The 13,242-nt window shown below is 60.9% G+C and overlaps 1 protein-coding gene across 8 annotated transcripts in view; it reads left to right on the top strand.

Annotated features, from left to right (window-relative positions):
- The first annotated feature begins 245 nt into the window (after window positions 1-245).
- The window catches only part of UBE2F (ubiquitin conjugating enzyme E2 F (putative)), a 53,589-nt gene continuing 40,592 nt past the window's right edge, over window positions 246-13,242 (top strand). For 2 of the 8 annotated variants that reach the window (XM_017339602.3, XM_070069972.1), the window contains exons 1-2: window positions 266-421; window positions 5,366-5,499. In XM_017339602.3, coding sequence (XP_017195091.2) covers window positions 5,382-5,499 — 118 coding nt within the window. In that variant the 5' untranslated portion in view covers window positions 266-421; window positions 5,366-5,381. Of the gene's footprint in view, window positions 422-688; window positions 743-2,560; window positions 3,807-5,365; window positions 5,500-13,242 lie in introns of those variants that run through there. The other 6 variants (XM_017339599.3, XM_070069971.1, XM_008251998.4 and 3 more) reach the window with 6 other exon arrangements.

Here is a 13,242-nt window from a genome sequence, read left to right as displayed (position 1 = left end):
GAGCGCCCCGCCGCTCCCCACGCCGAGCTCGGGCGCGCAGGCTCCGGCACCCGCGGGGGGCCCCGCCCCCGCCCCGCCCCCGGCCGCCACTGGCCAATCAGTCAGGGCCGTGAAAATTTGTCCCCACCCCCAGCCGCCGCTCTCTGCCAATCAGCGAGGGCCACACGACGCCCCTCCCGGCCCGCGCACGCAGCTGTTCGCGAGTCCGGCTCCAAATAAAGTTCTTCGCCGCTTTGAATCTTTTTTTTAAAGCGCCCGCTGCCTTCGCGGCTGTCGCAGGAGAGACCGAGTCCCCGCCCCGCCACTTCCGGTCCCGCCGCCCGGAGCCGGTGCGGCTGTGAGGGGCCGCGTCTCGCCGCCGCCGCCGGGCCGGGCATGGTGTTGGGCGCCGGGCCCGCCTCGCCTGTCTCCGGGTGCCCAGGTGAGGAGCGGCCGCGCGGCCCCGCGGGGGCCGGGGCCGGCTGCGGGCTCCCTCAGCGCCGGTGCACCGGCGGGCCTGGGCCGGCCGGGAGGGCGCTGACCGCGCCGGGGCCGAGAGGCCCGGCGACGTGAAGGGGCAGGGCCGGGGCCGCGGCCGCGCGAGTGACAGGGGCCGGGGCGCTGGCCTCGCCGGGCGAGCGAGCGGCGGTGGCGACGGCGGGCGGCCGCGCCGGCCACTGGTGGGCGCCGGGCCCGCGCCCAGCGGCACCGGCCCGCGCCCGCCCCACGTCGCGGGGCTGCTGCTGCATCGTGCGGGGCCAAGGTCAGCGGCCGGACGTGGCCGGGACTCCGGGCTGCTGCGGGGGTCGCGCTAGGCCGCGCCCCGGGCGGGGGGGGGGGCTGGGCTGGCGAGGGAGGGTGTCTGGCTGCGGAGCCGGAGCCCACCCGGGTTTGCCGGTGCGCGGGCTTGGGTGTGGCCTCCCCCGGCCTGGACTGCTTCCTCGCCTGGGCCCGCCCCTCTCGGTGCCCTCGGCGCGGGGTGCGGGGCTTCAGGAGTTGGAATCCAGGCAGGACTCTGGGCTCCTCGAGGAAGGGTAGGATTGGGTGGTGCAGGAGCCCAGCCCCGGTGTCAGAGGGGACGGAAGCTTCTGGAAGTGCGCAGGGGCGTGTGGAGGAGCTGAGGGGCTGGCCTGCCAGCTGCAGAGGGGGGTGAAGGCCCTGGGGACCCCCACCTGGGTGTACCTGCGGGCCCAGGTCTACTGCTGAGAACCAAGCGGCCGGGCTCCAGCCCCCTGGCCAGGCACTGGCTTCCGGAGAAGAGGAGTAGGGGCAGGACTTGTCCCTGCCCTGAGCGGGGCCCGCTAGGAACGGGGGGTGGGGGGGGCTCTGCTGTGCTTGCACTGGGGCTTCTCCGTGGCAGGAGTTGTCCACGTGGGGGTCCCCACAGCGGGCCCTGACCGCCCCTGGAGGCCCGGCTTTCCCACAGGTGCAGCTGTGCCGAGTGACCTGAGGCTGGATGTAACCCAGGTCCTCTCCTCGGTGCAGGCTGAGAGCAGGGCCCACGCAGAGGAGCCCGGCTGGGCCGGTTACGAGCCGTGGCGTTTGGAGACAGCTGGTCTGTCCTGCCTGAACTGCCGCCTTAGCGCGAATGGCAGGAAAGGGGAAGTTTGGTTTTAAATTCGGTTTTCAAGAAGTGAGGCGATGGCCGGCGCCGCGGCTCACTAGGCTAATCCTCCACCTTGCGGCGCCGGCACACCGGGTTCTAGTCCCGGTCGGGGCACCGGATTCTGTCCCGGTTGCCCCTCTTCCAGGCCAGCTCTCTGCTGTGGCCCAGGAGTGCAGTGGAGGATGGCCCAAGTGCTTGGGCCCTGCACCCCATGGGAGACCAGGAGAAGCACCTGGCTCCTGGCTTCGGATCAGCGCGGTGCGCCGGCCGCGGCGGCCATTGGAGGGTGAACCAACGGCAAAGGAAGCCCTTTCTCTCTGTCTCTCTCTCTCACTGTCCACTCTGCCTGTCAAAAAAAAAAAAAGAGAGAAGTGAGGCGAACGGAAGGGAAGAGGATCCAGAGCGGTGTCGGCTGACCTCCTGCCGGTCGGAAGGATTCTTTTGCCCGAATTCTTCTGCGTAGATTCAGTTTCACAGCCGTGGAGACGTTGCCAAGCTGCGTCTCTGGTTATCTCTGTGTTGGCTACAGAAGACGGAGAAAAAGGTGGCCCCGATATGCTTTGATTTCGAAGAATTTGGGGAGAGTAAGCTTTGTGTTCCATGAAAGACAAGGCAGTTGGTGCCCGGTGTGTTCTACGAAGGTCCCCAGCGTATTTTTTTTTTAAGATTTTATTTATTTATTTGACAGGTAGAGTTACAGACAGTGAGAGAGAGACAGAGAGGTCTTCCATCCGCTGGTTCACTCCCCAAATGGCCGCAACGGCCGGTGCTGCGCCGATCCGAGGCCAGGAGCCAGGTGCTTCCTCCTGGTCTCCCATGCAAGTGCAGGGGCCCAAGCACTTGGGCCATCCTCCACTGCCCTCCTGGGGCCACAGCAGAGAGCTGGCCTGGAAGAGGAGCAACCGGGACTAGAACCCCGTGCCCATATGGGATGCTGGCGCCTCAGGCAGAAGATTAACCAAGTGAGCCACGGCGCTGGCCCCCGGTCCCTGGCGTATTAAAGGCAGCAAGCCAGGATCTGAGCTCAGGGGCGCGTGGGCATCCCCTGCGCACAGGACTTCAGGGCGCGTGGGCAGTGTTGCTGAAATGAGTGGCCACTGTGCTCGGCCCCTCTGCAGCTGTTGGCCTAGGTCGTCGGGGAGCTGGTTTGGACCACGCGTGTGGCCCTGGGGTCCTGCCTGCTGGTCTTTAAGCACTTTGTGCCTTTGCCTATCTGTTACTTTTTGCCTTATTTTCAATGCTAAGGTCAGTTAGAGGACAGAAACGTGTTGGTTCTCGTGTGGGGCATCTGGTGCTTCCAGCTGACCCCGGGGGGATGGATGCAGACCTGGGTCCATCCAGAAGTGACCCTGACAAGGTGCTGGAGCCTGGGCACATGGCAGTGGGCTTGGCTGTGGAAGCCAGCACTGCTCTCTGCTTCCAGTCTGCTTAGGGGTTCCTGATAGGTCACTCCAGGCGCTGCCAGGGCGGGGAACTGGGCTGCTGGCTCCAGGAATTTGTGGGCTGAAGCCCCCACAGGTGTCCTGACTCTTCCCCTGTGAAGTGAGTTCATCAGATGCACTGCTGGCTCGCTGGGCCTTGGTGAAGGTGTGTTCCCTGTTGGGTCCGTGCCCCTGTGGGGGCCTGCTTGAGCAGGTGGCGTGGTAGAGAGAATGAAGAAACTGGTGTTGTCTTCACAGTTTTGTCAGCTTTACTGGGTTACAGTTGTAGCTACACTAAGCTGCACGTTTGAAACATGAAGTCAGTCGGTCCTGACGTACGTATGCCCTGAAACCATGACCACACTCAAGATAAAAATCACGTCTGTGATTCCCCAGGAGAGAAGCTAGTGTTTCTGTGGTGACTGCTTCTAGCAGTGAAGTGACTTTGGACAGTCCACTTCTGGGGTTCCCGTTTTCCCAGGGTCCACTTGGGAAAATGGAGGCAAGTCAGGGGTAGGAGTGCTTCCCAGATTTGCAATCCTAGGGGCCCGCGAACTCTAGTCTGTAAAGCTCCTTTTGGAACATTTAAATCCGTGCTGCTTGCTTTTTACTTGAAAGGCACAGGGAGAGAGAGAGAGGTCGATCTTCCATCTGCAACAGCCAGATCTGGGCCAGGCCAAAGCCGGGAGCCAGGAACTCCATCCAGGTGTCCCAGGTGGGAGGCCGTCATCCACCGCCGCCCTAGCCGGTAGCAGGAAGGCAGAGCGGCTGAGACTCATGCTGGCGTGGGATGTGCACATGTGAGTAGCAGCTGAACCCTGCACCACGGTGCTCGCTCCTAGAGCAGTGTTTGTTTAGAGCAGGTGGGTGTATCTGTGTTCCCAGCACGGCAGGGGCCATGCACAGTACCGAAGGTCATGTCAGTGTTTTGTTTTCATACACAAATGATAAGTGAAGTCTGACAGTCTAGAGGACTCGGACGTAACACGCTACACAGAAGAGCTGGGTCAAAATGGTTTAAAATACCAACGAGGAGGGGCCGGCACTGTGGCGCAGCAGGTTAATGCCCTGGCCTGAAGCACTGGCATCCCATATGGGCGCCGGTTCTAGTCCCAGCTGCTCCTCTTCCCATCCAGCTCTCTGCTGTGGCCAAGATCGCCCAAGTCCTTGGGCCCCTGCACCCACGTGGGAGACCCGGAAGAAGCTCCTGGCTTCGGATCGACGCAGCTCTGGCTGTTGCGGCTATCTGGGGAGTGAACCAGCAGATGGAAGATTCTCTCTCTACCTCTTTACCTCTCTCTCTCCCTCTCTCTGTAACTGTCTTTCAAATAAATAAATGAATCTAAAATACCAGAGAGGAGAGGGCTGATTTCTTCTGTCGGGCTTCTAGGACCTTGGCCTCCGAGCAGCTCCGTGCTTCCGTCAGGGTGTTCTCTGGGAGAGTGGTGTAGGAAGGAAATGATGCGAACACAATTGTGCAGAAATGTTGAGCTGGTAACCAGATTTTGTCTTTAAAACAGGGTTGTAGGGTCCCTCTCTGTTGTAGAGGGGTGAGAGCAGCAGGAATCTCGGGTTCACGGCAGTTCGTTGGGAACAGGGGCAGGCCCTAGTCCAGGTATTGGTAGACTCCGATGTGCCCTCTGCTGGGGGATATCGGTAGTGGGGACGGTGTGGCGTGTGCATGGGGACTGGCGATATGTGGGAGATGGGAGATCTCCGAACCTTCTCAGCTTTATTGTGAACTTAAAACTTAAAAAAAAAAAAAGCCTAAAAATCGGTGGTGTTTCTTTCCCTTGCCCTGAGCAGTCTGGGGGCCCTTGAACACACAGTGGTGTGGGGCGTTCACTGTAACTCAGTCTTGATGTTGACGTCGCCGGCCATGTTAGTCGCCCACACCATGAGCAGACGCGGAGGTGCGGATGGGCTGTCTACGAGGCCTGTGGTGCGGCTTCTCCAGAGGCCGTGGCTCGCTCATCCCCAGCAGGCTGGGCTCTGGGCCACACGCCGGGGGCACAGACCCCCAGGCTGGGAGGGACAGGCTGCAGGGGACAGCGGGAGGCGTGTGCAGCACCACTGGGGCTCCCCCGACCACGCTCTCCACCAGGGTGCAGGCTGGGGCCTGGCACAGGCGGTGCGCGGTGAATGTGCAGCTCACAGCTCTGCCTTCGTAAACTTTTCATTCCGGCTCTAGAAAGCGATGGCCCACGGCGTAGAGTACTCAGATCTTCGTGGAGGAACCCGTTCTTACTAACCAACGCAAAATCCCTCGGCGCGTTAGAGAAGGGAGTGAGAATGCAGCGCGGGCGTGTCTTCGCGCCTGGCCTCTGACTCCCCCTGCCCTGCTGTGCTCTGCTCCCAGGGGAAAGGTGGCAGCGATGCTGACACTGGCCAGCAAGCTGAAGCGGGACGACGGGCTCAGAGGGTCCCGGACGGCAGCCTCGGCGGCGGACTCCACGCGGAGGGTCTCCGTGAGAGACAAGCTGCTCGTGAAAGGTAATCCCTGTCTCTGAGCTGTGTGTGCTGGAAGCTCTCTGGGACACGAAGCAGGCTGTTGCTGAGCAGAACTTCCTGTTTAAACGGGTTTTCAAATGCGACGTGCTTACCGCTTACAGCAGGGCTTTGTGGGACGCTGATGGCGGGGACTGGCGTTAGGAACTGCAGGAGTCTCACCTTCGCGATGTCCTTTGTTGGGCCTTCCAGCGTGCAGGTGAAGGCAGGCCCAGGCGTGGCCCGTCTCAGTGCTGTCATCGTCCTCTCCTCCTGCCACTCAGCACCGTGGCTCCCAGTCTGTAAGATGGAGGGAGCTGAACTGGGTGGTCTCTTGGGATCCTTTCCTGTTTACTCTGTCGAAGTGTGAGGCACGCCCTTGGCAAATGAGCTCCCGTCACGGGCACAGCAGTGTCTTGGCGCTGCATCCGTTTGCACTGTCCCTGCTGGAAAGGAAGCCGACTTTGAGAAGCTTTGCAGACTTGCAGTGCGTGGGGATGCGTGGGGGTGTGACGTGGGTTTGCCTGTGTGTGTGTGACTTTCCCCTTCATTCACTGGGTTTACTGCGTGCAGGTGCAGGGGGGCACTTTGGGCTCATGAAGCCTACAAACTGTAACGAACAGTTGCTGCCTTGAAGGGGTTGTGCTTTGCAGCACTTGTATTTTATGACAGATGTTTACACTTCTTGAAGCTGGAAAGCACTGAGTTGAGTAGTGTGTTCCAACTGCCCGTTTTCACGTGGGGTCAGAGGCAGCATGGGATTCTGGCATTCGTGTGACTGAAGGGCTCTGACGGCAGGAGGCTGGTGTGTGGAAAGTGCACAGGGTTTGGCCTTCCCAGACACACATCACCACCAAGCGGGGACGGAACGGGGACAGGAAAGCACTGGTTTATAGAGACAAGAGCGTGTTCTTCCTTGTTCTTTCCCTTCCTTGTTCTTCCCCTGCTCCGAATCTTAGCTTTGGCTTATCCTTTGAAAAAAAAAAAATAGATTTACTTATTTATTTGAGAGGCAGAGAGAGAGAGGTCTTCTATCCACAGGTTCACTCCCCAGATGGCCACAATGGCCGGAGCTACGCCGATCCAAAGCCAGGAGCTTCCTCTGGGTCTCCCATGTGGGTGCAGGGGCCCAAGGACTTGGGCCATCCTCCACTGCTTTCCCAGGTGATAGCAGAGAGCTGGAGCGGCCGGGACACAAACCAGCGCCCGTGTGGGATGCCGGCATTGCAGGCAGTGGCTTTAACTGCTCTGCCACAGCATCGGCCCCTGGGTTATCCTTTTTATCCTCTTGGCCTTACCCACTGAGTCCAGGGAACACTAGATCATACTCAGTTTGTCACAGCACTGGAAGGTTTACCCTGCTGGGATCAGGGGTGACACGTGGGCCAGAAATGCCCGTGCGTGTTAGGAAGGACTGGAGCCTCCTTTTCCGATCCGGGCATCCAGTGAGCCAAGTGCAGGCTTGGGCGTGCTTCTGCGGTGCCTTTGTGGGGCAGGTTTTACGCCAGGGGTTGCAGTGAGAGCTGGGCCCCCGAGGAGGAGCAGGTAGAAGCTGACAGGTGACCGGGGTGACCGGGCCCATCTTCCTCAGCCTGTCATGTACGCGGTCGTGCAGCTTCTGAGCACTGGCCACCTAGGGCCAGGCCCTTCGCTGGGCACCGTATTCCGTGTGTGCTGCCGTGTGACACACTGCAGCCTGAGGAGTTTGCAGGTAACGGAGACGTATTTCTCACGGGTCTGGAGGCTGTGAAGCCGCGTCTGGGCTCCAGTGGGGTTGGTGTGAGTGAGGGCCGCTCTCCTTCAAGGTGGTGCTTTGTTCTTGCATCCTCCAGGGGGGAGAGCGCCGAGACCGCGGGGCCGAAAGCCCTCAGCCAGTTCTCTCCAGCCTTTGTGGGAGGCACTAATGCATTCGCGAGGGCGGAGCCCTCACGGCCTCATCACTTCCCAAAGGCCTGCCTCCCAGTACCACCAGTGAGGGTTACGCTTTCAGTGGATTTGGACAAATTGAAACCATAGCAGGCCCTTTACCGGGTCATCCCCGTTTGCCTTGCAGAGCCATGCCGAGTGGGTGCTTCACTCTGCAGCTGCAGAGCGGAGACCTGGAGCGGTTAGGGATGTGCCCAGGTTGCAGCTTTAGCGCAGCAGGGTAGCCAGACCCATGCAGCAGGTGGGCTGGGCTCTCCAGCAGATGGAATCGCAAGTCCCCAGAAGCTCATCTCCAGGGTCCTGCTCAGGGGCTCACCTGGGAGCCCTCAGGTGGCTCCAGGACCTGACAGGCTCGGGGACTCACTGGGGCTCTCGAGGCTGGACTCCGTACCAGCTCCGAGGCAGAGGTCTTCGGCTGGGTTGACAGGGCCCAGCTGAGGTTCCTTGGCCTTGTGAGACCCATCGAGGAGTGATGCAGAACCAACCCCTGGCCCCTGTTCCCCTCCTCCCTGGACTCTGGTGGTTATTAAGTTCCGAGAGCCCAAAGCATTTGCAGTTAACAGCAGTAGACACAGTGTCCCCCACTCTTGCAACCTGGGCCAGGCTGGGCTGGCCGGGTGGTGAGTAGTTTGGGCCTGGATGGAGGTAGGGTGAGGAAGAGGGTGGGCCTGACCTGGTGGAAGAGGAGGAGGTGTGCTGTGGTGGCTGGTGGCCGCCTGCGCTGCTGTTTGTTCGGCCTGCCCTTTGCAGGCTTGTTGCCCGCGTCTGCGGCGGTGGCCCGCAGTGCCCTGGGGATTTGTGCGGTGGAATCGGTGCTGTGGAGGGTGGCAGAGTCCACAGCCGTCGCAGGGCTGGCTGCGCAGCAGGAGGGGTGATGATGGGGAGAATCCTCTCCCAATGAAACTCCTTTTGGAACCCTGAGAAAAGTAGTGTGTTGGAGGTCAACAGGACTGGCACGGTGGGGGTTGTCATCCTACTTACTTACAGGGATCAAGAGGGGTCCTAAAGTCTGTGTGTGCGTGAGTGTGCATGCCTGGGGCTTAATGCCGCAGGCTGGTTCCTGGAGGGGCAGGTGTTTAAGGACGCACTCAGCGGGATACCTGGGGGGGGGGGGCAGGCTGGGCAGCGGGAGGCTGGAGCTATGAGGAGCCCCACTCGGCCTCTGCCCTGGAGCAAGCGGCTTTCCTGCTTGCATCCATCAGCCCTCAGGTGTGGGGGGTCTGGGGTGGGCTCTGAAGGGCTGGTTGCTGAAGGCCATCTGTCCATAGCCCTTGCTGAGAGGGGTCCTGTGTTGCACCTTCGTGGGTGATGCCCACAGAGAAGGGCACAGACACTAACAGGCCCACACAGGGGTCTTAACTGGCGCATTGCCTTGCTGACCCGTGATGGACCCTGCACGGCTGAAGTGCTGCCTCCGCAGATACTTCTGAGAAGGTGTGCCCAGCTCTGAAGGGCGGCAGGAGACGAGTCAGCTCTCCCTCCCTGGCTCTGGCCTCCCAGAGGCTCTCGGGCTGTCTGAGTGGCCAGCCGGCCGGGCAAGGCCCGCACACTGGCAGAGGTTCTTCCCCGGGCATGCTGGCCTTTCCTTGGGGCCCCTGGGCTGGCTCCAAGGGTGCCTTCCGGCCTGGAACTGGGGAGATGCTTGGAGCAGCAGTTCTCGGAGCGTGTAGACCAGTCGTGTGTTACTGGCTGCCGTCTGCCCTGACTCCTGGCAGCCAGAGCCCTAAGCAGACTGTCGGGTCTGTGCGTTTCCTGTTGGCCCGGACTCTGGCCGGGCCTGGCAGGGCAGTCCTTACCAGGGCTGTCCGTGCTGCTGGTGGGAGTGAGTCAGGCCTGAGTCCACCAAGCTGAGTCTAATGGTGCTCCCCACCCCAGGGGCACCCTACAGGACAGAATTAATCGCTCCCTTGTCCATCTGAAGGGTGGCACTTTTTTCCCGTGACAGCTGAATGCTTGTTTGATTCTCTGTTTTTTCCCGTGTTCACCAGCAAACACTGTCGTTAGTGCCAGGGTATTGTCAGTGGCCCCAGGAGACCTCATGGGGCTCCTGGTGGGCTGGCAGGAACCTTTGCCTCTCTTGGTCTTTGTTCAGGGTGCAGATTTGGAACGGAGCTTGTTCAGGGTCAGGTCTGGAGTTAGGGAAGTAGCCTTTGTCCCCGGCAGTCCCTGGTGGGTGCTGTGTGTCTGCTCCTCAGAGGGAGGGGCCTGGCTGCCCACCCATCTGCACTTCAGTGTCTGGGTGAAGTGCCTCCCTCAGTGGGGGCTTCTGTCCAAGGGAACAGTCTGGTTGTCTGTGGGGCCCTTTACCTTTTTATAACAGGCCTGCTGCGTGCCCCCATCCCAGTGCCATCCCTGGTTGTCTGTGGGGCCCTTTACCTTTTTATAACAGGCCTGCTGCGTACCCCCACCCCAGTGCCATCTCTGGTTGTCTGTGGGGCCCTTTACCTTTTTATAGCAGGCCTGCTGCGTACCCCCATCCCAGTGCCATCCCTGGTTGTCTGTGGGCCCTTTACCTTTTTATAACAGGCCTGCTGCGTACCCCCATCCCAGTGCCATCCCTGGCAGAAGTGGGGAAGCCATTTGTTCCCCAGAACTGCTCTCTCCTGCCTCCTAGACCCAGAACGCTGGTGCGTGGGCTCAGGGTTTGGCCGTCACAGCTGTGGCCGTGTGTGGAGCTGGGGCTATATGCTGTAATGCATGTTTTAAGAGCCACAGCAGAGGCTGATAAGGAGGTGAGGCAGCTGGCCAGAGGCCGGGGGACTCCATGCCGGTGGAGCTCATCAGTCCCCGTGCACTGAAGAGCCCAGCAGAGCGGGGGAGGGGGGGACCTGTGGGAGGAGCCCAGTGGGGGGGGGACTCCATGCCGGTGGAGAGCCCAGTAGGGCAGGGGGACCTGTGGGAGGAGCCCAGTAGGGCTGGGGGGGGACCTGTGGGAGGAGCCCAGTAGGGCGGGGGGGGACCTATGAGAGGAGCCCAGTAGGGCTGGGGGGGGAGACCTGTGGGAGGAGCCCAGTAGGGCGGGGGGGGACCTGTGAGAGGAGCCCAGTAGGGCGGGGGGGGACCTATGAGAGGAGCCCAGTAGGGCTGGGGGGGGAGACCTGTGGGAGGAGCCCAGTAGGGCGGGGGGGGACCTGTGAGAGGAGCCCAGTAGGGCGGGGGGGACCTATGAGAGGAGCCCAGTAGGGCTGGGGGGGAGACCTGTGGGAGGAGCCCAGTAGGGCGGGGGGGGACCTGTGGGAGGAGCCCAGTAGGGTGGGGGGGGACCTGTGGGAGGAGCCCAGTAGGGCGGGGGGGGACCTGTGGGAGGAGCCCAGTAGGGCGGGGGGGACCTGTGGGAGGAGCCCAGTAGGGCGGGGGGGGGACCTGTGAGAGGAGCCCAGTAGGGCGGGGGGGGGACCTATGAGAGGAGCCCAGTAGGGCTGGGGGGGGAGACCTGTGGGAGGAGCCCAGTAGGGCGGGGGGGGACCTGTGGGAGGAGCCCAGTAGGGCGGGGGGGGGACCTGTGGGAGGAGCCCAGTAGGGCGGGGGGGGACCTGTGGGAGGAGCCCAGTAGGGCGGGGGGGACCTGTGGGAGGAGCCCAGTAGGCGGGGGGGGCCTGTGAGAGGAGCCCAGTAGGGTGGGGGGGGGAACCTGTGGGAGGGAGGAGCCCAGTAGGGCGGGGGGGACCTGTGGGATTCAGGTGATGGCAGCTGTGCTCATGGTGAAAGTGGATGCCATGAGCCTTGGAGCTCCATTTCCGTGGTGCCAGGCTCTGCTCCAGGTGATAGCCTTGTTGCCCCAGAGCCCCTTGAGAGCCGCGGGGAGGTGTGGGAAGCAGGGCTTGACGGTAGCAGTGCTCTCTGGAGGGGCTGATACATCCCAGATAGGGCACTGGGAGTGGATCTTGGGAGTGCAAAAGACAGGTGAGAAGCCGAGAGAGTTTTCTTTCAAGAGCTCCACGGAGGCCGTGGTCCCAGGTCTTCGGGAAGTCGCTGCTCCACCTGGAGCTGTCGGATGGGGCTTGGAGCGGGGTCTTGCCGGAGACATCTGCATCCATGACTGGCTATGGTCTGGGGCATCTCGGGCATTTATTTCTCACAGTTCTACAGGCTGGAACCCCAAGATCAAGTTCCTAGAGGGGCTGGCAGATTCCATTCCTGGTGAGGGCTGCCTCTCGCTGTGCCCTCCCACGGTGGAGAGAGGGAGCTCTGGTCTTTCTTCCTCTCCTAAGGCCACTGATCCCACCATGGGGGTCCCACCCGCATGACCTCATCTAATCTTTTTTTTTAAAAATATTTTATTTATTTATTAGAAAGAGTTAGAGAGAGGAGGAGAGGCAGAAAGAGAGAGAGAGAGGCCTTCCATCCGCTGGTTCACTCCCCAGTTGGCTGCTACAGCCAGAGCTGCGCTGATCTGAAGCCAGGAGCCAGGAGCTTCTTCCAGGTCTCCCACGAGGGTGCAGGGGCCCAAGGAGTTGGGCCATCTTCTACTGCTTTCCAGGCGCATTTTCCCATAGCAGAGAGCTGGATTGGAAGAGGAGCAGCCAGGACTTGAACCGGTGCCTACATGGGATGCAGGCGGCGGCTTTACCCACTACGCCACAGTGCCGGCCCCCCATCTAATCTTATTATCTCCCAAAAGCCCCACCTCAGAGTGCCATCTCACGAGGGAGGTCAGGGCCTTCACGCCTGAATGGGGTGGGAGGTGTGGGGGGTGTGCTCACAGATTCAGTGCACAGTACCTTTCGGATGCCTTTTCAGTCCCAGCCATGCTAGCGGAAAAGTGCCCGGCTTCTCAGGCACTCGCAACAGGAGCCCTGCCACCCTGTTGCCCAGGCACCAGTGTGTGCCCCACACAGTGCCAGGTTCTGACTTGCAGGGTGGGGGCAGGCTGTACAGCCCACACCCATGTGGAGTGCGGGTTTGAGTGGCACAGCGGTGAGGAAAGCAGCTTGGAGTCCTGTGCCGTGAGCAGCCCAGGTGAAGGAGATGAGTCTGTGCTGAGTGGGGCCGTTGTGGTAACGGGGCGAATTTTGTAACCTTACGTTTCAGTGCAGTCGTGTTTCCAGTGGGCACTGTGGTTTGATCTTTAGTTAGGCAGGCAGAGTCTCGTTTCTCAGAAGGAAGTTATGCACCTGTGGAATTGTGCAAGATGCCAGGCACCTCCCAGAAGAGCAGGGCCACTGAGTGGGAGAGGTGTTAGTACCTTGGAATAGGTGACACCCTAGCGGTTTAAAAATATGGTTTCTTGTTCCCTGATAGGAGGGGCTGGTGCCTTTTGGGTGGTGAGGCTGTGCAGGGAAGCGCAGCTGTTTTGCCAATAAGGCCTCCAAGCTTGGAAAAGTAATTAGCTGGTTTCTTTGGTCATAGTCTTCTTGTGTGCTGTCTTTAAGGTGCTGGTTTTTTAAGATTTATTTTAGTTATTTGAGAGGCAGAGAGAGACAGAGAGATTGATGTATCCACTGGTTCACTCCTCAAGCGGCCACAACAGCCAGGGCTGAGCCAGGAGCCAGACACTGCGTCTGGGTCTGCCTGAGCCGTCAAGCACTGCTTTTCCCGGTGCCTCAGCAGGGAGCCGGCCCAGACGCGTGGAATGTTGGCTCAACCCGCGGCGCCACAGCGGTGCTCCCCAGGTGACCACTGTTGATATGAGTGGTTTGTTATTTGCTGCTATTTGAAAGGCAGGAAGACTTTGTCGTATGTGGCACTGTGGGAGCATGCCTGGCCCCGCTCAGTTCAGTGCCAAGCATCTCCATGGAAGTCCCGGGTCCCCAGGACCGAATTCCAGCCTGCGCTGCGTTCTGCCCCAGGGCCTGCAGGAGCCTGACTGTCGGCCAGGTCTCG

This window comes from Oryctolagus cuniculus, chromosome 3 (genome assembly GCF_964237555.1).
Source record: "Oryctolagus cuniculus chromosome 3, mOryCun1.1, whole genome shotgun sequence".
Classification (NCBI taxonomy): Eukaryota; Metazoa; Chordata; class Mammalia; order Lagomorpha; family Leporidae; genus Oryctolagus; species Oryctolagus cuniculus.
The sequence above is the reverse complement of the archived record's forward strand: the minus strand, read 5'-3'. Positions and strand labels throughout refer to the sequence as shown.